The sequence below is a fragment of the Chelonus insularis genome, unplaced genomic scaffold (assembly GCF_013357705.1).
Source record: "Chelonus insularis isolate UGA/USDA-ARS -01 unplaced genomic scaffold, ASM1335770v1 contig_321_pilon, whole genome shotgun sequence".
In the NCBI taxonomy this organism is placed as follows: domain Eukaryota; kingdom Metazoa; phylum Arthropoda; class Insecta; order Hymenoptera; family Braconidae; genus Chelonus; species Chelonus insularis.
In genome coordinates this window covers 170,474-195,874 of record NW_023276492.1, presented here as the reverse complement: position 1 = coordinate 195,874, position 25,401 = coordinate 170,474, and the positions used below count along the sequence as shown (strand labels likewise).

At 28.0% G+C, this 25,401-nt stretch overlaps 1 protein-coding gene across 5 annotated transcripts in view; it reads right to left on the bottom strand.

Moving 5' to 3' along the window:
- Window positions 1-25,401, bottom strand: part of Btk29A (tyrosine-protein kinase Btk29A) — a 78,783-nt gene that overhangs the window by 1,915 nt on the left and 51,467 nt on the right. For 4 of the 5 annotated variants that reach the window (XM_035081185.1, XM_035081184.1, XM_035081189.1 and 1 more), the window contains 8 exons: window positions 5,591-5,652; window positions 4,001-4,084; window positions 3,793-3,857; window positions 2,930-2,995; window positions 1,793-1,921; window positions 1,342-1,535; window positions 305-476; window positions 52-220 (listed from right to left, as the gene is read on the bottom strand). In XM_035081185.1, the coding sequence (XP_034937076.1) occupies window positions 52-220; window positions 305-476; window positions 1,342-1,535; window positions 1,793-1,921; window positions 2,930-2,995; window positions 3,793-3,857; window positions 4,001-4,084; window positions 5,591-5,652 (941 nt within the window). The remainder of the gene's footprint in view (window positions 1-51; window positions 221-304; window positions 477-1,341; window positions 1,536-1,792; window positions 1,922-2,929; window positions 2,996-3,792; window positions 3,858-4,000; window positions 4,085-5,590; window positions 5,653-25,401) is intronic. The other variant, XM_035081186.1, reaches the window with a different exon arrangement.

The following is a 25,401-nucleotide window of genomic DNA, read 5'->3' as shown; positions in this document are numbered from 1 at the left end:
TTGGATACTTCAGTGATTCAAATTCAACAACGTAGAATAAAATAGCTGTACCTGTATACATATATCAAGAAGATATCCGACATTAGCGGATAAGCTGGATTCATTTCGACGGAGGTAGTTGAGAAGAGATCCATGTCGCATATACTCAGTAACAATGTATATTGGTCGATCCTTACTACACACCCCGTACAGTTGGACTAGATTTGTATGCTGTAGCTTGCTGTTGAAAGAAAATTGTATGAATAAATAACAACAAATATTCTTCTTGGCCCGTGGTACAATAATAAAATAATAAATAACTTACGTCATGACTTTTGCCTCTTCAATGAAATCATCCTCAGACATGGTACCTTCTTTCATCATTTTAACAGCAACATCGATGGAACCACGCCATTTTCCACGTCGAACTACGCCAAACTGTCCCGAGCCAAGTTCTTCCAGTAGATGAAGCTCGGTTGGATCAATTTCCCATTTATCTTAAATAAAATGTTTGACATTATTACAATTTTATTCATCTATCTGTTAATATATTTATTTTACTTTGTCATTTTTGAGTAAATAGTGACATGAATATTTAATTAAAGGAAATGTTTCAAGGCTTGAATTATTAGTTCTTTGATCTTATTTTTTTATATTAATTATAATTATATAATAATAAAGCTGATTATTATTACATACATATATAATTTAATTAATTATTATTTGATATAGATTAAATGGAAAGCTTAAATTTTAGACCAATCATCATTAATTAATAACTATTCTTGTTAATATAAATTACGTTGATTTGATGAACAGAATTCGTTAATCCAGTTGTGCATTACCAGTAATACTCAATATACATACGAATGTAATATGGAATTGTAGTTTTAAAATTATCATATTAGAGTCAGTCATGTATGTCATTAATATAATATTGCTGATTTTATTCTCATTGAAACTAATTTTTTAAAATATATATAGAATAAAAAATGATAAAATCTCAAATATTTCTCAAAAAAATCTTTGAATAGGTAAGTATGTAATTTTTTAATTGCTGTAATTGATCATGGTCAGTTATATAAATAGATAAATTTGTTTTTAATTTTAGGTTTTTTATATCTGATTATTTAATTTAAATTACAAGAATGATCAACTTTCATCAAAAAATACAATCATTTGAATTAACTAAATATTTCAATAACTAGTTTCATGGAAAATTTTAAAATTCTTTCAACATTAAATGAAATTCAATCTAAATGCAAACTGAAGAGTCTCATTATGACAACAAAGTATTTGGAAGGTTGGAAAAGCTTTGTAAAACAAAATTGATTAATTAAGTAGTAGTTAATTAACACTTACCATGACTCAAACCTGCGGTCGGTGGCACAGGACGATCACAAGGACTGGTCTTCAATCGACTAGCAAGTCCACCACTGTTGTGTCGATGATAATTAACTAAGTCTGGTATAGAGCCACAACAATGTTTTTCCGAAAGGTAAAATTCTCCACGACTATTCTGCTTTATGTGATAATGTTTAACATGTGAATGAGGGCTGCAAAAAAAAAGTTTATAGTAGAAATGGAGAATTGAAATACATAATGTTTCGACTGTTCGTCTATTCTTGCAGGTGTTGAGGTATATGTTTGTAAGTCAGTGGCAACTTCTCGTAAAAGCATGATAAATATTTCACAGCACTCACAGTGCATGGTTGTGGTAATAAACGCCACTAGTTCGTTGAAAACTAGCATGGAGCTGTTTCAAATAGATGCAGAAGAATGAAAAAAATAGAAGCATCTGGAATGTACTTACACTTTAGTGTAAAGCGAGAGGGTATACAAGCCCTTGGTAGATGAATTGCGAACGACGAAACAGCCCTCTTTGTCCTCTTGCTTGAGTAGAGATTCTGCACGTTGCCTCGACATATCGCCCACGTACCATCTGGATAAACCCCAGCAGAGATTAATCTTTGTTTTCTATATCAAAGAATTAATATCTGACGTAAAAGTGACGTGGCTCTTACCACTCGATAAAGGACTGGCAGTCAATAAAAAAAAATGAAGAAGTAGCAGGAAGATTGAGAAACAGAGAAGAAAAAAAGTAATAAAGAAAATGAAAAAACAGGATATCATTATAGAGTCAAGTTGTATATGAAAAAGTTTTATTTTTGAAAAAATTTGATGCATCAAAAATGCTAAATAAATTATAAGACACCTGTTACATTTAAAAAGTAGAAAAAATTTAGTTATCTTCACTTTTTTCGTTTTATGTAATGAAGATACTTTTTAATGAGAAAGTAGCTAGATACTTGGATAAGGACAGCAGAAAAAAAACGAAAACAACATTCAAAAAATGTTGAGAATAGTTGAGATGAAATTTATCTTTCGACTTTTTAAAAAAGTTTAGTGTTATATGAATGTATATTGTCAAGTTGTGATGATTTAGGAATAAAACAAGAGGTAAATTTGTCTCCAAGAAAGGTAAGGAAAAATTTAATAAACATAAATACCTAGAACAGAGGCAGTTTAAGAGAGACTGGATGTAAGATGGTTTTAAATACTACAAAAATAAATTGAGAAGAAAGTGAAAGATTTATATAGAGAGAAATAGAAAGAAGAGAATTAAAACTTGAAAAATCATATCAAAAAGATGGTTAAGGTGTTAATTATTTATTGAAGATATCACTTTGAAGTGGAAATGATTGATTATTGATAACACTGAACTCTTTTGTAAATTTTTTGACAGATAAAACAAGACGACTGAATGATGGAACTAGAGCTTTTCAATTAATTTTTACACAGAGAAATACACAACAATTGGATCAATTATCCAATCCTTTTTGAGAAAGAATACGATCTTTGTGAGATAAAGATTAAAAAATGAGAAAAATTAAAGATAAAGGAACAAGTTAAGATGAAAAGGAAGACACGAACAATAAATAGTACTTACTCATATTTCTGAAGACCCAAAAGCTCCTTCTCTTTCACGTAATTACTTGGAATATATCCGATGGAACTGAAATCATTTAGTTCGAGTGTTTAACAACTTTCACTTCAAACAGAAGTATAGTAATAAGGGAATAAATATTAATGAAAAGTTTCATAGAAATTTTGATTGTTAATAATCAGTTTTTCGAAGATTTAACCGAGTTTTCATTAAATTGATTTTTTAATCGATCAGTAGAGAATAGCATCAAGTCTACTACTAACTACTAACCACTAACCATTTGCTCTTAGTTCATTATTTTTTAATTGAAGTTTGTGATTCGATCATCAAAATATGATCAATAAAGTATTATAAACTGTGGTCGATTAATTTGTAAAACTTTTCGATAGAAACAAGATTGTCGATAATAAGTTGTGTAATTTGAAAACATTGTTTCTGGTCATGAATCACAATGAAAAATTGATTTTTATTGTGAACTCAATAAAAGCAAATATAATGTTTAAATGGCAAAACTTTTTGGACTTGATTGATATTAATTTGATAATATTTATATTGTTATTTGGTGTAAAATTGTTTAAAATTATGTTTTATCATCTAGTTAATGACAATAATAACTTTTATTTTTTTAACTAATATTTGGATTTTTGAAAAAGCTTTACTGATTTCATTGAATTGAAATTTTCTCGAAATGTAAAATTGCAAAGCCAATTATTTTTTTTTCTTTCTCTCATACTCAAAATTGAAAATACTCTCTATGAATGCTGAAGAAATGATAATTTCTTGAAAGTTTAGATGAGCTTTTATAAACTTTGAAAATGAAGATTTGAGAAATGTAAAATTAAAAATCTTTAAATTATTTTTCATACCCGTGCTCGTCCTTGACCTTCCACCAGTGTTCTTGAGAGTCATCAAGCACCTCGTACTCGGCGCCCTAAAAATTAACACTCATCATATAACTTTACTTTAACACCAAAGCTTATTTTTGTGTCTGTATTGTCTATTTCATGTCATGGAATTAATACAATACTTTACACCACTTTTATAAAATATCAAGCTATCTTTTACTTCATTTACCTTCTCCAGTGACAAGTCGCCTCCTTCAATAGCCCGGAATGGATAAAGTGCTACCACGACTTTTGTTCTTAGCATTATTTTCTCCTGAAAAATATAATATTTCAATATCAACATTTTTTTTAAATTTTATTTACAATGAAATAGGGAATAAAATAAAATGACATGTGGAAATCAGAATGAAAGGGAAAATAAGATATATGTTGTTAGGAAAATGTTATTACTTTGTTTCAAGGAATGTTTTTAGATCTAAGAAAAATCTTCCAAGAAGAAAGAGACGTAAATTTAGTAAAAATATCAAACTTTGCTAAAAGAAATTGACTTTCCTGAAATAGAGTATACTTTATTGCAAGAAAATGTGCAGATGGTATCGAATTTTAAATTAGCTTCTACTGAAATGGAATCAAAAAGTTATATAAATTTAATATTGACTGTGTCAATAACTGAAACAAATTTGAAACAAACTTATTTAACGCTGCGTGGTTATTTTATAATTGCTCTTTTGATTAAAATTTTTATCATCACGAAATAATATTATTATTATAATTAATAATAATCAGCATAATTATTAATCAAAAATATTATTATATTAAGAGAATAAAATGATAAATTTTTATTAACATTTGTTGGATTAAATTGTTCATTATCAAGACGTATGAAAATGATCTGTCTAGTTAAATACTTCACTTCTTCAAAGTGAAAATGATGAAGTAAAACTGAAGTTAAAAATGAAAAGTAGGTTAAATGAGAACAATGTAACTTTTTAATTCAAACTATAACACAATAATAACATTTATTCTGGTAAGTAAATAAAATAGTTGCTTTTATTTTAAACTTGAATTTTTTGGTTTATTTTAACGACAGCTTAATGTCCACAGTGATGATATTTTTTCCAAACTGTAGACATATTCTTCAGAAGCTTGAGTTTTTAAAAAATATCATTTTTTAAGTTTTTATCTCTTCAAATGTTTTTTACATTAAAAAAAATCTGCATTCAAGAATAAAGTGTCATGAATTATAGTTACATATGGTATGGTGAGTAAATGATTAATGTTAGAGATAGAAGAGCTTGTCAGTTATAGTTAAACTTCTTTTTTAATCAAGTTATAAATTAACATTTTGAAGCCACTTTTTCTCATTATATTTCAAAAATTAAATTTTCTCACTTTTTGAATGCTTTTTTTTTCAATCTACAGGCAAGGATTTTGATCATATTAAAACTATAAGTTTGAAATGTCCTATTATCTACTCAGGAATCTCTAAATTCATTAATAACTTTTTGATAAAATATATCATTAATAAATAAAACTGGTAAATCATACTAAAAATAAAAAATAAATTTCATTTATAAAATGCAGAATAGAGTGATAGATTTCATTGATATTTTCTTGAAAAAAATTACTATAAAATATTCTCAATACAATAGAGAAATGAAATTCATATAAACTTGAACTGATAACATTACATTTTTCTGATAAAAATGAAACGAAAAAATACCCAGTATTATTATTAATAACAAAATGATTCGAATATGAAGAAGAAAATGAATTCTAAACAAGAAAGTGGCAAGTAAAATGGTAAAAGAATGTTTACCTTTGCTTTGGAGGAAGGCGTTCCTGGCGTTCCACCTGGCATTATTGGAGTTGAAGGAGTTCCTGTAACAGTAAATAAAGTAAAAAATGAATACAGAACCATACAAAATTGGTTTTGGGAAAGCCTTTAGGCAGTCAATATATTCTTCATAGCAAATTGTATAAAATATATATATATATATAGACGATGATTCTACTTTCTATAATCTCATCGTAAGCTTCTTCACATTATATTTTACGTGGATAATAACAAGGGAAACTTTTGAGAGTGTTTCCTTATTCCTTTCAGCCCCAGGGGAGGCCTTGAGATGAAGAGAAAACAGAACAGGAAGTGGAAGAGTAAAGCTAGTGGCTACAAAACGGAAGCAACGGGGAGACGGTCTGTTAAAAAGCTCCGTCATTGTTGCTGTTGTAGCGGATCGTCTACAAGAAATAAATAGCGTTGTCGATAATCATAATAAAAAGGAAAAGGGGTGGAATATCGTGAAAAAAAGGGAAATAAGATAACGAGATCATTACATAGATTGTATTGGAAGTATTTAACACTAATATTCAATATTTTTTTATTTAATTTATCACAATGCAAGGTCATCTTTCAGTTGTAATAAAAAAATTTATTGATTTTTATCTTTTAGTTTGTTAAAACAAAACAAAATAATATATTGATCTAGGAAAGAAATGATTTCTAGATATTCCAGAAAATAAAAACAAATTTGTTTAGAAAAGAAATATATAAATAAAGGAATTGAAAGCTTAATTTATTTTTAAACTACAGTTTATATATAAAATTAAATCCACCTCCAACAACATAAATTAAACTTACTCAGCCCACGCTAAATAAACTTGAAGTGTTTCATTCTCATTACTCGCTCTTGAGATATCATTCTTATCACTGAAAGTTGCGGTGAAGTTCCATCCTTGTTGCACCTGCACGCAATAGCAGTTAACCAACTTCCGGGTTGGTTTTATCAAGTAGCAAAGGTAAATGTTGGGTCAGCCACATTCGGAAATACACATTGGGCGTGATGTAATATTATTACTAATATTATAGGAAGAAGAATAGTCGAGACGCGTGCGGGCGTATCCTGTACAGAACTACCGGCGTCGTCGTCGTCGAGCGTCGGTTTCAAGCGCGGGTGGTGGCGCACGAGAGAGCAAAGCGACGGCACGGTACGCTAGTGCGAGTCTCCACCCTGTCTAGACAAAATCAATGCAACCTCAACCTCCCGCTGCAGCTCTGCTCCTCTCTCGATTTTCTCCTGCTCTTTCTCCCATTCTGACTTGTTTGCTTGCTTCCCTCAGGCCTCCATCAGCATCGTCTCCATGGACCACTAAATACCTTTGAATCCTTCTCGATGTCATGTACTCTTTTACTATCCTCTACCTCTCTTTCACTTCCGGATCTCTTTCATTACGTCGTAGCTTCAATTACGTACCTTCATACATCAACCAAATGCTCCTCTATTTTCATATAAACACCAGTTAAACAATTACGAGTACAATTCATTATTTTCTTCCTTACTTGATAACTCAACCAATTCAAATCACTTGCAGATACTGCCAAAATTATCTACCCAGTTTTACGCTACCTCTCAAAACAACTCAATCAATTCTCCTAATGGCCTATTTTGTTCAACAATCGTCGTTATTAACATCTCTCTTTCTCTTTTTTTTTTCAATCCTAGATCAATTAAATTCAACTAACATTACAACTTTTCGTGATTTTTAGTCGTCCTCCAAAAACTTTTCAGCATTTCATTTACTTCAAGCTTGGTAGTTATAAGCTTATAAAGTAGAAGATCATTCCCTTCAATTTCGTCTCATTAAAAAATTTCTCCAATCTTTTTTAGGTCCTTAAGCTTTCACGAAATAAAAGTTAATTCGAGACTGATGTCTCGATTGGAAATGGAGAAAAAGTTTTGAGGAAATCAAACTATTGCAAACATTTTCAAACAATAAGTTTCCAATTCATTTAATTCGAAAACACATTTGTACTATATATTTTTAATCAGACAGTATATTGACTGTTGTTTTAATGCAAAACTTATAAATCTTTGAAAAGAAGTTGTTTATTATTCAATTTAATAAAAGTAAGCTATAATTCTAATAAATTAAATTTGATATGATGATCAAAATACTCAATTTTCATGCAATGAGTTTCGATATATTTTCTGAAATTGATGACATCATGATGAAAATATGGAAAACAGGATTTCCGTTCTTATTACCATAGAACCAGTTTTCGTTATAGAAATATCAGAGAATTATTACAAATATTGATTCATAATTTTCTCATCAAAAATCAACAAATTAATTATGAATGATAATATTACATCGTTCAATAGATAGAGTATATCCAAATATTTAGCAAAATTAGACCTGATAATATTACAAAAACAAACCAAACAAAACTGAACATTGTGCAACATGTTAGCTACATGAACTTCTAATAATTCAAATCCAAAAACTATTTCTGATGAACGATTGTACATCTGCTTGATAATAAAACTAAAACAGTGGGTTCAATTCAGATAAATTTCTAATAAAAGATAACTGTCCAATAGGAAATGGTCAAACTATTAAGACCTTTAAGGTGTAATTATAATAAAAATGAAATTAATAACTGGACAGTCGTATCTTGGTGAGTAATTTTCATGATGATGACTTCCAACATATGGAAATGATCTAGCCCAAGTTGAGCAATGACACATATATCTTGAATGTGATTGGAATTTCTCATGTTTAGAATATTTTTCTCAGTTCTTAGAAAAGTAGTAAATAAACTAATCCCATCAATAAGTTGAAATTAATTATAATAACTAACCATAGCCATCACCAAATCCTACCATAAAAATGCAGAGATAATTTTTTCCCTTCATATGAAAGAAGTAAAATATATTATTCAATGAATTCTCCACATATCTATTTCCTTGAACGCACGTACATCTACACCATATTGCATTCTATATATATTCATGTCCTTTCGGAATAGATCCTGCTTACTAGTCATGACATCAGAGGTAATAGACTGCGGACAAGGGACTATACATTGGCTTGCCAATGTCAGAGATAAGGAGACCAATTGGTTAGTCGGTCAGAGGCGATGTCTCTACCTTGGTTATCAGTAAATTCGCTGCGAATACTATATTTGTAGGATTACGGGTAATTGGTCACAATAGGTGCCAGCGAATGTATAGAGGTTGGACAAGGCCGACAGCGTGAGGCTGAACCGCAGCATACAACTAACTCGCTTGTTTAGCCCACTATATCGGTGCATCGATTCCAGAAATGACCAATCGAGTGAAAGCCATACCCTCTTTGCTCACCAACTCATTCTCCACAGTGTATCATTTAGGTATACACAGGTAATATTAATTACCACCAAAGTTGCAAGCGATAACTCAATATTTTAGCATGTTGAGTGCTTCGATACCCACTTCAATGCTAGCTTCTCATATTTGATTTATTATCTAATCAGGTTATAATTTTAATAACCACTACACACTTGATGCTAAATATTTTTTATCCTTCATTCTTGCTGACAGCTATTAAGGCTTGGGGATAATAAAAGGTCTACATTTAATGACTTTTACTTATAAAACCGGTAGGAAAACCTCAGGCTAAGTAAGATATTTACAAATCGTATTATTTTTTTAGCATTCATTGCTGATAGGAAAATAGTTTGACATATATAGGATATAAAAATATTGAAAAAAATTGGTAGTGCCAATGTGTACAAGCTATGCATGGAGGGAATTGGAACAAGGTAGTTCTCAAAGTAAAATAGTTTGCTGTTGAAAACTAAAAAAAGTTTTCAATTATTTTTTTTTTGCCTCATTGATATATTTCGGTGTTTTTTATTTGAAGAAAAAAAGTGGTTGAGAATTAAATGTGATTAAATTTAGGAATTTCAATTCTGAATAAATCGATAAGGTTTTTGGAAGATATATTTTGTCTCAACTTCTGGTAGTAAACAATTGAATTTACGGTTCATGTGAAATCAAACTGGTCCTGGTTTATTTTCAAATATTAGATTTCGAGAAGTATATTTATTTTTCTTCTTTATTTTTTTTTTAATTTTAATTTTCTAGAAAGATTCTATTTGTGACTTAAAGAACATAATTTATGGTAGGATTATTCTAGGATTGGAATAAAAAGCACTTGGTGGTGAAAAAAAATATACTACTATGAGAATAAATTTAAAGAATTATCATTTAAAAATAAAAGGATAAAATTAGTAATTAAAAATATTTGAAAAAAGAATGGAAAGTTGTTTAGTAAAAACGAAACAAAATTTATTTATAACAAAGCTTTTGGAATTTGTAAAAAATTAGCATAAAAGTCAAAAGCTCTTGGATCCAAGAGATTTCTGCTTACTTTAAAATGTTTTAGAAAAAATAACTGGAGCTATGTTGATTCTATTTAGGTTTTTAAAAATATTATGTCTAAAAAATGATATCTAAGCTAAGAATAAAATTGAATAAATTTCCAAGTAAAATACATTTAATTCATTTAAATCAACATTAATCTACAGTTTTTGGTGTAAAAAATAAAACTAAATTAAAATGTTCTAAAATAAATGTATATAAAAAATTAATTTGTAGAAAAGAATATTGAATAAAAGATAAAATGAGTAAAAATTAAGCAAATATTTTATATACAGATGTAAAAACCGTATAGTTAATTTTTCCTTTTCTTACCACAGCTAACTGTTCTAGTCTGATAAAACATTATTATTCTTTTTTATAGCTAGCGACAATAAAAATTATTTTCTCATAAATATTCAATTTTCTTTATTTTTTCTAAGCTTCTATTATTGAAGAAAACCAATAACAAAAAGATTAAACGTAATTTCAATATCCTATAATTATCATTATCGTCATCATCATTATAACCATCATCATCATCATCATCAGTAGCAATTACAGAAGATTCAATACAACGATTTAATTGCATTAAATGACGTTGATAATTGTAAAAAAAATAACTTTTTCATTATTTTAAAATGCATCCTCCTACGTATTCTTTTTTTCTCTCTATTACTTGAAGCAGGCAAATTGATTATACTTAGAAGCCGATTAGACACATTTTAGTTTCTCATTATCTTCTGCTGAGTGAAGAAGAATTAACTACAGTTGATGAAAATACCAGCGTACAGACATAAGCTGATTTCTCTTATTGTTTTACTTGTTTTGAATCAACTCTATATAAATTCGGAACTCTATTGTTTAACAAAATTGTTTAGCTCAATATTTATGCATATAATTATAGGGTAAAGATAGATTATATTATGCTATGATTACATATGAGTAAATATTATATTCTATATTATATTATTATATTATGTACGCATAATACATAGAGATATTCCGAAAGCTTTATAGTAGAAGGAAAATGACAGGAATTGTAAATCTATTAATTATCGTAGAGAAATGTTGGAGAGGAACCTTTTGTCCGATACATCCAAATGAATTTCCTCTCGCTCAACGAACTAATTCAACTAAACGCGCGGACAGCCACGAAAATGAGGTGTTCGACGGGTGCAAAATCGATTGTTCTCACGAGGCATCGTGAGACTACTCAGTTGTTCGGTTATCTTCAGTAACTTGGATGATTCGTTCACCATTGTTCGCTTTGTCTCTCATAAAAAGTTTTTTAGAAATGGAGATAATCGTGAGAATTCATTCAAGTGAAAATTATGCAAAAAGGTGGAGTCAAGTTTAGTAATTTTTTATAGTTAGTAAAAAATTATTAACTCAGTAATAATTAATAAATAGCAGTGATGTAGTTTTATTAATAATAATATCTATTGTTGGTATATGATTTAAATAATTGATGATGTTGATGAAAGTTAGGAGGTTGATTCTGTTGATCACTGTTATTTAGTATAAAATATTATTAGTGATTTATCTTTTTTTGATAATTATTCAATGTGGGATCAAACATGATGTTTTGCTAATGATTTTCAATATAATTCATCAAGACAAGTTTAATTTTCATTGAAATTCAAAACTATCAATTAATTATTGCACCTAATAATTTTCTAAATTGCATGTTATACATAAACCTATTAAACTTTCTAGTGATTGCTCTTTAATTATTTTCTTTCTATAGAGACAAGATACCTTCATTTTGATGCAAGCTGTCAGTCAAGTAAACATGTTCAACACAAGAGATCTACCGTATGGCAGATAATAAAATTTTAATAACTCCTAAAAACACCTTATCTGTTGAATAAATTATTTGATAGTTGATCAATGAAAATAAACTTTAGTGCCATGGAAAATAAACAACTTATCAATAAATCATTTCTTTCTTTTTTTATCATGCTCATGAATGGAAATGATATTTGAGGAAAAGAATGTTCAAATTTTCTATAATTTGGCTTCAGATTGAAGCTAAAGTTCTCTCATTTGGAGCAGTTACCAGATCACACCTCAGCTTATTTTTGGAAACGTCTGCACTGTTCCATTTCAAAAGAAGTAAAAGAAAGTACGATTTAGGATCGAGTCCAAATGAGGTAACTTTAGAATACACATAAAACTTTGCTGATGTTAAATTTAAACTAAAAATATAAAATAAATTGTACTTCTATTTAGTCGTCATTGGATGAAAGAGCCAAGACAGAGTTAGATGATGTTGTCTTGTAAATGTGAAAATGTAAAAAGTTCTTTAGATTTATTTGTCAGTTTGAATGAATCGATCGAATAAAAGATCGGTAGAGTTTTCAGGCCATTTATCACTCCCTAGACAGCTAATGATCTTAAAATTGATGTCTGATTACGTTTTTGCACACATAAGAAATATACAATTCGTATAGACTTATTACCAACGATACATCTTGTAGTAATAGGTATGCACTCAAGTGAAGTAATATCTAGGGAAAAAGAACATAGGAAACTACACAACTTAGCATTTCCCATTCATAGAAATAATTCAATGGTTCTTGTTGATAAATATTTCAAGAATATTTAATTTTCAATCCTTATGAATGATAAATAATCTTGAAATCTGAAAATTGATAATAGTAACAATATTTTCTATTCAGCTGAAAGTACTTTGAATAAGTAATAAATATAAAATCAAAATTTTCTAGAAGATATTTTCCAAATTCACTTTGCTGATGTTAAGATGAATATAGTTCTGTACCAAGTTGATGTCATATAGTAGTTGGCAAGGGAATTGGTGCTTATATTCCACCACAATACCTTGGTCATCTTGATGTAGTTCATACTGTGAAGGCAGATGGAGAACTTCCAATGATTGCTTGAATCAGAACAGATGCTACTATTGGAATAACTAATCATTTGGACACAGATATAGTCGTTATTTAAGATCTAGTACAGAATATAGCTATGATTGTCCAGTATGATGGAACTGTTAAATTTGATTTAGTATATAGTACTCTTGAAGATGTAGGAGTTTGTAACTTTATTGCTACTAGTAAACTTGGTCAAGCTGAAATATCAACTCAAGCTACAATTTTTAGAGATAGAAACAAAATTAATGTACTATATAACTAATTATCATTAGATAAATTTTTTCAGATACATTAGAAGATGAAGGTAATTATTAAATTTATTGTCAACAGCACAGAGCTTGAAATTGAGTTATGCAACAATAATTTTGGAAACATGACCTAAAATTGATTAAAACTAATTTCAATTCTCCCATAGTAATATAAACTAATTGTCAAATTGGTTGATAATAATAGTAATCTAATATTACAAATAAATCTCTAACTATTTAAGAACCAGATTTTTGTTATTTGACTCCTTGTTATTTAATTACGTGAAAATGATTGATAAATTACAAATTTTATTATTGTATAACACTTATTTTGTTTTATCATTAAACTTGAATTCTTTTTATGACTCTAACAAACGTGTCATTTTAAAATTTTTCTCCAATCTTTTTATTAAAGGAATTACTTTTTTATATTCTCAACATCCAAGTATAGTTACTGGATACTGAAAGTTAATAAATTATTGAGAAATAGATCATTTTTTATTCTTCTATAAAACTTTAAAACATTTTTTGCGATAAAATCTACGCTTCCATTTTCTTACTCAGTTAAAAGTATTGTTCACATCTGATTTCAATGTTACTTTAATAATAATCCCCAAGTTTGTAAATAATGTGCAAAGTTGTTTGATAAAGAATTAACTTGCTGTTACTGGACTATAAGATTATTTTAAAGTTATAAAAAATCTTTTAGTTGATCACAATATCTATTGAATTATTTTTTTTTTTCATTATACTAGTAATTTAATATTAAAAGATTTAAAAAAAATGTTGACACATTCAATAAATTATTCTTAAATGTAACTTGAAATTAATTGAGAAATATATGCCAAGTTTTTAAGTTTGCTACAAGAGTAGTTTAAAATATACCTTGACTCTTTAAAGTTTACTTCAAGGGTAATTTTTCGTGGCAAGTCTTCCATCTTGCAAGGATGATAACAATTCGTATATAAAAATTTCGTTGCCCAAAGGTTCCCTGAATGTACCCTAGTGGAAAAGTTCCCCTCGTGGGACTAGGGAGAAGAAAATTTTTTTTTAAAAAATTTTTGTTCTCTATTTCAAACGTACTTTAACCGTTTTTTAATTGCAAAAACCAATATACATAATGAAATTCATGAAATAGTGAGATATATTGGGGAAAAATTGAGAGATATAAAAATAAGCATAACTTCTATGCTAATAATGCTACAAGGGTGATTGAGGGCTCAAATGAAAGATCTTGAAGAAAGGAAAAGATCAACATAATTGAAATCATAATTGTTGCGAAAATCATGCAAAAATTGAAGCAAGTTCCGGTTTTACCCCATTTTAGGAGTGAAAAAATTAATTTTTTATATGTTTGATCGGATTCCGCATTTCTACACATTGAGACGAAGAGAATGAGTGGTCGATCATCAAAATCGGACAACTTTGATTTTTCGACCCAAAAAAATGGCAAGTGGTACCCCTTTCCATTTTTTTTGACCAAAAAATAAAAGTACTCCGATTTTCAAGTTTGACCACTCATTCTCTTCGTCTTGATGCGTAGAAATGCGGAATCCGGGCACCGCCCCGGAAAACTCACTATAACACCCTCAAACAGGGGTAAAACTGGATACAAATTATCAACCATCATCTCCTTCACTTTAAACCCTTATAACTTATGAACGGACGGTCCAATGACCGTTTTCAGGGACGTTTTGGAAACCTAAAAGTCTAAGCTAAATATGCATATCCCTAAAAATTGTTTAAAAAATTTCTTTCACCCTTAAAATCGCTAATATATAAAAAAAAATCACATTTTTTTGGGACTTTGCCAACTTTTTTGGCAATTTTGAGGGTGAAATAAATTATTTAGACATTTTTTATGGATATGTATCTCTAGCTAAAATTCTGAAGTTTCTGAATCTATCATTAAAATCATCGTTTGATAATTTTTTCACGAGTTATAATGGTTCAAAGTCAAAGTAAGGGTCTAAAAATGCTCTACTTTCGACTTTGGGTCTCTATAACTTCTGTACAAATTCCTTAATCATGATTTTAATGATAGATTCAGAAACTTTAGAATCTTAGCTAGAGATACATATCCATAAAAAATGTCTAAATAATTTATTTCGCCCTCAAAATTGCCAAAAAAGTTGACAAAGTCCCAAAAAAATGTGATTTTTTTTTATATTTTAGCGATTTTAAGGGTGAAAGAAATTTTTTAAACAATTCTCAGGGATATGCATATTTAGCTTAGACTTTTAGGTTTCCAAAACGTCCCTGAAAACGGTCATTGGACCGTCCGTTCATAAGTTATAAGGGTTTAAAGTGAAGGAGATGATGGTTGATAATTTGTATCCAGTTTTACCCCTGTTTGAGGGTGTTATAGTGAGTTTTCCGGGGCGGTGCCCGGATTCCGCATTTCTACGCATCAAGACGAAGAGAATGAGTGGTCAAACTTGAAAATCGGAGTACTTTTATTTTTTGGCCAAAAAAAATGGAAAGGGGTACCACTTGCCATTTTTTTGGGTCGAAAAATCAAAGTTGTCCGATTTTGATGATCGACCACTCATTCTCTTCGTCTCAATGTGTAGAAATGCGGAATCCGATCAAACATATAAAAAATTAATTTTTTCACTCCTAAAATGGGGTAAAACCGGAACTTGCTTCAATTTTTGCATGATTTTCGCAACAATTATGATTTCAATTATGTTGATCTTTTTCCTTTCTTCAAGATCTTTCATTTGAGCCCTCAATCACCCTTGTAGCATTATTAGCATAGAAGTTATGCTTATTTTTATATCTCTCAATTTTTCCCCAATATATCTCACTATTTCATGAATTTCATTATGTATATTGGTTTTTTGCAATTAAAAAACGGTTAAAGTACGTTTGAAATAGAGAACAAAAATTTTTTAAAAAAAAAAATTTTCTTCTCCCTAGTCCCACGAGGGGAACTTTTGCCACTAGGGTACATTCAGGGAACCTTTGGGCAACGAAATTTTTATATACGGAAATATTATTATTTACTACATTTTTTTCAAATATTTAATTTTTTTATCAGCTAATGGTTAATAAATGTCAGCAATTTATATTCCTTTCAATTTCCTTATTGGAATAGAAAACTATCCTTTGTATAAATTTAGTATTATTTTTCCAATTATCACCAACTCAACAAAAAATAGCTTCCTGGTTTATAAAGCTGATATATAACAGTACTTGATCATTCTGAATCTTAATATTAGATTATTTATGATTATTCATTCTTCTATAGTATCTTTAGCTGTTTCCAACCAACACTAAAAAAAATCTTAGAGTATCCAACGGGTTATGATTTCACTTTATTGAATATCAATTTATTATTGTCGATAATCCAATATTGACAAATCAATATTAATACCTGAACCGTTGTTTTCTCCAATAATTTTCAAAGCAGTTAATTAAATTCATGAATAAAAGACAAAAAAAAATGTGACAAGAACAAATTGAATTTAAAATATTTGAACTCCAATAAAATGGCAAACTTATTTTTTTTATGACAATATTAGTTTTATCGATTCAACAAATATTCAGGATCTTCTAGCTCAAAACTAGAGATATATATCTTATTTGTTATTAAAACGAATTATTATTGCGACAACTGATCTGTTTAGTGGTACTGTCTGAGTTAACTGTTAGCCAACTTTAGCTTTTACATGTTAGGAGAGATTGCTGCTACTAGATTGCCATTGTAACCATGCGATAATCTTGAAATAATGAAACTTGTATCTGAACTTACAATATGAAACGTGATATTAGTCATACGCTAGTAGTAATACAAGACCAGTTTTTTAGATTATCGAAAAGTTGTCTAGAAGTTGTCTATCCTGGTGTTGTTTAAGTAGACTTTGAATATTGATAAAAGCAATATTTATACTCATATTATATTTGTCAAAGATATCCTTGAATCAATGTGTTAAAAAATCATTTTTAGTAGATTTAATGAGTATTTGAAATTGTACATGAACATGTAAACTTTAAATAAAAATAGCGATAAAAGCTTGATCAAATAAATATTTGACACAGGACATAGTATTTATTGATCATTCATATTTTATTTTTACTGCTCCGGATGTGATAAAAATGTTTTTTAAATAAAAAGTTTCAATAGAAATTTTTAAATGAAATACAAACTGTTATAAAACAGAATAATTTTTACAAAAAATAAAAAAAAGAACTTTTTTTTCATGCTATCTATTTTTCAACTCAATTATAGAATAGCCCACTATAATCCTCTTTAAAAGGAATTAATCACCAATTATTAATATTTTTATGTGCTAGTATTTGCACATGAAAAAACCCCCAATCTCTTGGTGATAAATTAACAGAGATTCAAATAATCATCTAGAAAAATCCAAAAGAAAGAAATAAAATAATACTAATGTAAATAATTTAACTATTCTAGAATGTGAAAGTAAATTTGCAGAGACAAATTGTTGTCTTTTTTTGTCAAGATACTAGTCTAAATAAGGACTGAATCATGAGTTAGGTAAAAACAATTGTGTAAACTCATTCAAGGTTTATTTGCTGAGATTCTGGTACACTTTAGCAAAAGTTAGGTAAATTTGATTAGAAAGTATGTTCCTTGAGTATTTATTTATGTTTTGCAATGAATATGTTTCGTTAATTTTAACTTCTTAGAGAAAAAAGTAACATAGATATCCATTTATTTATTTTTCTTTTCAATTATCCACATCACATGTCTTACAATTAATTAACAACAATATAGAAAAACAACTAATTAATTTTAATGTTCCAAAATTGGTAGAACGATTGGACTAGAAGAGAATCTATTGGACAGAATGTAATAATTTACTGTCTAATTTAAGAAAAAAATTATAAAAAGTATCTATCGAGAAAGTTTTGAAATTTATCATACCCGTAGAGTCAAGTAGAGGGATACATGAGAGATCGATATTGTGATTTAGTTGAATGATTTAATATCATGGGGTGACATCAAAAAAATTCCTTCGTTCAAGAAAATCGAAAGTTTGAGGCAGAAAATAAATTACAATGTCACGTTTCGACAGGATAACACAACGCCAAAACCGGCTTCCTCTTGCTTATTCCCCCTTGGGCATTTCCTGGACGTCTTCCAACTACTCGAAACTTGTATTACCATGCGAATTAACTTCCTCAATGCTCTCTCAGGAATTCCAAAGTGGTGCACTCAGATTCACTATCTAACGTTTCGTTTGATTAAACCTGCTACCAATTCAATATATTTGAAGCAACGAAAACTAATATAAAGTTATATTTAGGAAGTCATTCTGTTGACATTAGTAGGGTATCAGGCTGCTGAGTATTTATATTTTATAAAAAAATGACAAATAAGTTCATTTTTGAAATTAAAATTGAGAGGAAGTTGATTTTTTTATGTTAGAAGAGATAAAAAAAAATGGATAAGGATAAATGAATTTTAAAAAGTCATATCTTCTGAAGCAATTGCCAAGGGAAAAGTTTTCAAGAGTTTTTTGCATTATCCGATAATGAACTTCAAGAAAATTATAATATACTGGCTGAAAAATTTTATTTATTTATTTATATTTATTTAAAGTTTACCAAGGTCTTTGTAGAAGGTCGATACAACTGTTAGATATTTTCTTTTTAATTACCAATTATTGCATCATCATTAGAAATAATTAATTTATCAAAACAACTTATTGGTAATTTAAATAAATTGTGAATTATTTTGTGATTTATTAGTAAACATTTTTGAATGGGGATTTTTTTTTTTTTTTAATTTTTAAATTTCTCCATAAAAAGTAACAGTTAATAAGTACAAATAACTTTTGATGTAACTCTAAAGCGAAAATTATAATGTAAAAAAATTCTTTCAAAATAAATTATCCATCAAGTATTTCTGAGAGGACACTCTCAGTGTTAAAACAGTTATTGAATGATGACAGTACATTGACGTTTCGAAAGTTTTAAGAACACAAAGTTGAAAGGGAATTTTTTTTTTTTGTTTAAATGTTTATATCTCGTTAAAAGAAACAGAAAATCCGAAAATGACTTGTTTTTAAAGAAAAGATTTATTTTAAATCCTTTTTTAATTGATAATAAAACTAAAAAATGATATGTAATATAAAAAAAAAAAAAATTAATTAATAAAAGAAGGGAATTTGCAAATATATTTTACTCTCAAAAGTTCGATTGTCATTGATAAACTAATGAAAAAATACGTTTACTTGAATGCCAATAGAACTAGTGAGTTTTTTCTGTAGCAATTACGTAATTAAGTTTTCTAATGTACTTCAAAAATGGATAGTGAATCCAATTGACCTTACTCACTATTTTTATTTCATAATTAAATTATTTATTATCAAGAGTAGTGAAAAAATTTACAATGAAATGTATTTCTATTTATTTAACACATTGACATTTGTACAATATTAATATAAACATAACTTTTTGCGAAAAATTACAAGTAATGATTCAATTAAAGTTACAAAAGACCAGAGAAGAGAATTAAAAAAAAAAAAATATTTTGTTAGTTGAGTAAATGAATGCAGGTCATTAGGCAATTGGCAACTTCGTAGTTTTTAGAACGTATTTGTGAAAAAAAAGAAAAGACCAAGGCGAAATGGAATGGTGTTACGCGCGTAAATTTGTTTGAAGGCTGTCCTTTAGTGCACCTTTAACTTGAAGTTGTTTAATGGTGTAGGATGCTGTAATTACTAGCTTTCATTTAGTCAACGAACTCTTAATGAAAACGTCTCACAGAAAAAATATAAATTATGTTTCATATTACTTTCTAATAATTTATGATAGTTGTTATTATGTCTGAACATTGAACTTGTTACGATATTTTATGAGATGAAGTGGAGAAGTACCGTTAATTCCAACACTTGGAACAATCATTGAAATTACACTACAGAGTGTGAAAGTTTTGACAGAAGAAAAAAGTATTGTTTCAAGAGAAAGAAATTTTTTATCAATAAAAAATATCGTCTGTATAAAAGTTGTTTGCAAATGAATTGATAGAAAAACTTTTCTTTAAACTTAATGAATAATTGTTGATGCAAAAAAGTAATAACAACTAGTTTTTACAATACTATTGATTATCGAAATCAATTTAGGAGAGTGAAAAACAAAACTTTTCATGAAGATAAAAATAATAAACGAGTATAAAGAATGAAGTTTATTTTGAAAGAATCTTTATCAACTTGAAATTGTTTACTTGTGAAGTATTAAAGTAATTACATATAAATTTAAAATTACAAAAGATGAGTATTAAGAAACCGACTGTCTCATAACATATTTTTACAATATGAGAAAAGCATGGTGTTTTTTCTTAATATTCTCATTTTTACTGAAAAAATATATATTTGTTTTAAATAAAAGACTTGACATATATAATAAATTTATTGAAAAATCTTTTTTAAAATCATATTGAATCAGCTCAAAGAAAAAAAGAATTTAAGAAGGCATGAAAAGATTAAAGTAGTTTTAGTACTTAACATGTAGAGAAAACAATAGAAAAATTTATTGCAAAATTTTTTTTTTTCATATATAATTCAAAAATTCTTATTAAATATTTCATGCAATTAATCTGGAAAATATTGAATTTTATTAATTAATCAAAGTGATATTACCTTATATTTTTAGTTAAAATTCCTAACAAACGTTCGAATTTGCTTGCCAAGCAATTCTATTATAACAGGGTCGTAAAATACCGAGCCATTGTATGAAAGACTAACATAGGATCAATTTTTTTGTAACAAACGATTTTTAGGTAGTATAAAAACTACTAGGTCGATTGGTTTAAATATATAAATGTCGATAGAAGTGAAAAAAAAAAAAAATACACAATACTGTATAAGACAATGAGGAAACAACAATCATTGTAATACAAGAAATAGAATACTGAAATAATGCTTTCAGCTGTGGTAATAAAGGTACGAAACACCCAAGAGATGAATGAACTTCAACATAAATACAAGTTGTGATTAAAAAATTAAAAAAAAAAAAAACAACAACAACAACAAGAGAAAAAGTTTGTTGAGAAACAATGATAAATGAAGAAGTAAAGAAAATTTCTTGGATCCTCATTGTGAAAAATAGCAACGATGAAGAAAAGCTCTGTGATTTCGTTTAAAAGTACCAATGAATCAGAACAACTGTAATCTTATGATCTTTGAAACATAGTTTTGGCAAAAAAATCACACGACATTATAATCTGGTAAAATACATTTATCCTTAAGACCTAAAACAGCTAAGTAATTGATAATAAACTTAAATTGAAATTCGAAAATCTATTTTAAGTGTCGTTTTTTTTTATTATATAAGTTAGAAGAAGTTTAAAAAGATTTAAAGAACATTGGAGAGGATTTGCTATATAATTGTAGGACATTCTAATAAAAATTGCTAAAAAAATTCAGAAGAGATTTGGAAAATATATTTCTTTCACAGGAATTTATTATACTGGAGATAGCTGTGTGGAAATGAAAACTTTCTTTCAATAAATCCACTTAAATATGAACCGAATGATATGGGCTTTTTACTTTCAGGATATTCCATACCAATTCAACCAATTTTCTAATGTATTCCTACATTCAATAAAAATATCTTGAAAGTAAATTTAGAAATGATTTCTCGATCATATTTTTACTTACTCTGCTGAATAAATATTATTTATGATATCAAATTTGAATAAAAGATAAAGTTTCTTAATAAAAAATTGTTTTAAACTATTGAAGGCTAAACTCTTAAACAAATTGGCTGAAATTTTAAGAATTGGAAGTCAAACTACATTTATTTCCTACACTAGTATGGTAAATGTAGCACTCTGTATCGTTTCAATTTTATTTCAACTTGAAACATGAAAAATTGGCTTTTTAAAACTTAAATCATTTTGCCTTGCTAGTGCTGAGGGTGACAAAAAACCTATCACATATCATGACGATAAGTTCAAACATATTGTGCACATTAGGGTGAACTTTTTATTCCCCTCAAATTGTCCTTTGCGAGCAGATTTTGCATAAAATACGATGATCTACGTAGGTAAAAAGAGAGGAATCACCACACCCTTGGAGTTACACCAGTCGCCAAAGACTTATCCTGTCTTCAAGCAAAAACTCATGTGGTGGTTGTACTTACCTTCTTCTCATATGACCAATTTCATACTACCAGTGTTCTTGCTAATATAACATGAAACCACGATTTATGTTAGAACTTCCAAAAACATAAGTCTCCATCAACTATCATTATACAAAATACTTTCTGAAGATGATATACAATAAAGTTGATGAAAAATTCATTTTCATCATTTCACTCACATTTGGATTGGTTTTCAGCTTCTATTCATCAATTGAATCCTAGCCGTTTCTAGGTGTCCATCTGCTGAAGGATGTGTCAATGGAAAAATCACATAACCATCTTCCTGTTATTGTTTAGCATAAAGATAGTCAATGGAATTGTATTTAGAAAATCAAGAAAAATTTTAATTGAATTTTTCAACTTTGCAATTTATTCAGGTAATAAAAATTCAAATTTTGTAAACAAATAATAACAATAAAAAGAGACGAAATTCACAATCATGTTAAGTAATTAAATAAATGTCAATGAAGAAGATGAGTGATTAGAATATTGATGAAATGATGTTATTGAAGTATTCATCACTTATTTATTTGATATAAAATTTACAAATGAAGTCGTTATATTTTTTAAAATAAATAAAGTAATTGAATATTAATTATTAGTTAGTCATCAAACGTAGAAACATTGATTAATAAATAAATAAAATAAAATTTTATTAAAATAATCTAGAATGAGTTCTGTAAAAGTATAAATTAAATACTCATTTATGGCATCTATGAGTCTTGTACACTATGTACAATTCCAAGCACGATTTTGACCTAATTAAATCAAAGTATAGTATTCAACTATGTTGCAAGTTAAAACTTGAAATACTTTTATAAAAAAAACCAATCAGCATGATATTTCCACTCTAAAATAAACTTATGTTTATAATATATATTTTCAAAGAATATATGAGATCAAACGAGTAGATCCAACATATGCTCCATTTAGCTCACTCTTTGATATCATAAAAATTTATTGCTTTGCAATAATTTAAATATAAAAATCCATTACAATTTTCTGATTTTTTACTACCATCATAAACATCTATAGGAAATTTTCCAATTTTATCTCTTCACCTGCCTTGACATATCTTTATAATTTTAATTAGTGAATTTATTCCTACTTTTTGAACTTACTAATTACTCAGAGCCAATAATCAATATCAAGAGGGTATGAATGAACAAATTATGCATCAATTCACAAAGAAATATTTTTATAAAGTTAAAAAAATCCTCAAAATTTAGAGCTTTGAATGAGTTGAAGTCATAACATCAATGTAATATAGGGCAAGTATTAAGAAGGAATAGGAAATGAAGATAAAATAACAGAGATAAGAATATTGAAAGTTAGTATTTGCACAATAGCACAGATAGGGAAAAGCAATTGATCTGAAAACACAACAAAACTTGATCACTTTGTCATTACTGAAACACAATTTAAACTCTACAAGTGTTCAAAGTTAAAAGCACAATAATTTTGTCACTGTTATTTTTAGGCCCTCTCCAGTGTGTTTGAATTAACATTTATTTATCTGCTAACATTGATCAACCCATTAAACTTCTATAGATAATCGTTTATTTAAATAGCTGGATATTCGTGTGTATTTTACGAATACCAATTGGCAAAATATCAAATCTCTCTTGATATTTTTTTTTCTTTAGCTCTTTTTTTCTATTGATAACTTTCTCTACTCCGAGTTATGTCGTTTTTGAATTATTCAACGGATGCGAAACAGCTCAAGTAAGATGAAAGAATACTCGAGCTATAGTTTCATATCACTAAGAATTTATGAAACTTCTGGGTTACATGTGTATCTATGCATTTTCATTTCAGTTTGTATTGATATTGATTCGAGGATATATACCCACAGTTCTGATCAACATGAACTGATCTAAATTGCTCTTCCTATTAACAATTTAAAGTAACTATTTGAACAAAGTAAAAATAAAGTAATGACTGTAATTAATATTTACAAAGTTCTAGTTTGATAATGAGTCAATATAAGTATTGGATGGCATCTAGTGATAATGATAGTTGTTAGAACTCATATGTAACTGAATAAATATTTAAACATGGAGACAAATTCATGCTAGATCAAATATACCTGGGTTTGCCGTAAATAGAATCAGAATAGTTATAATTGTAACTAGATTTTTTAATCATCTCAATAATAAATTCAAGTATCAAGTTTACTTATAAGAACTCAAAATTTATTGTTAAATAAAAATATTTTTACTTCGAAACGTGCACTTGTCATTTTTTTGCACTTAAGTTTAGTGGAAAAAATTCTCTCCATGTAGCGAGGAATGAGTAAATATTTCCTAGTTTACAGGAATTTTCCCGGATTTATTTCTAAAGAGTATTATCAATTATTAATGTGTTTCTTGTTCAACAGTGAAAGTTATTTAAAGTATAACAATTAAAAAATAAATAATTATAATTACAATAATTATATTCTGTCATATTGCTTTTCTCTTTCTACACATCTAGGATGAATTTTTATAGCAGTATGTAGATCCAAAATTCATTTTTTATTCCACATACTTCATAAGAATTAGTCTAGCTCGCTGGACAAAAACAGCAGGGATATTAAAAAGTTTTCTTTCGACCTCGAAAATACATGAATTTTCATGTTCATGTTGAAAAAACAACCACCCACATTTAAAAAAAAAAATTTCATTAAATATTTTTTGATGAAAGATAGTTTTATTTTTAATTCCCATTCTTTTTGATAAAAAATTTTCGAGTAAAAATACTATGTAATGACAAAAAAATCTACATCATCCTCTTTGAAGGTGGAATATTCTATAGCAGAAAATGTAGTTTAAATTTCAACATCGAATACTTATTTCCTCCCTAAGGAAAAGATATCATTCAAACTAGTACGGTAATTTTTATCATTTAATTTTCTCCGTGTAGATTAAATTATCGATGAAATAAACTACATTTCACTCTATTTTCATTAATAGATTTTCATTTTCATGGTTGCACATTTTTTCGTACAAGTATAATCTCATTCGTCACATCATAAACATCACGGTTCTATTAATAAAAATAATATAAAAAAGAAAAACAATAAAAATATTGTAAAATATTTCGTTACATGTATGTGTGTTTATGTTGACAGTCAATGCACATCTAATTAGTTTATACAAGTATATGACTGAGACTAGATCTAACCAGACATCTTATTTGATC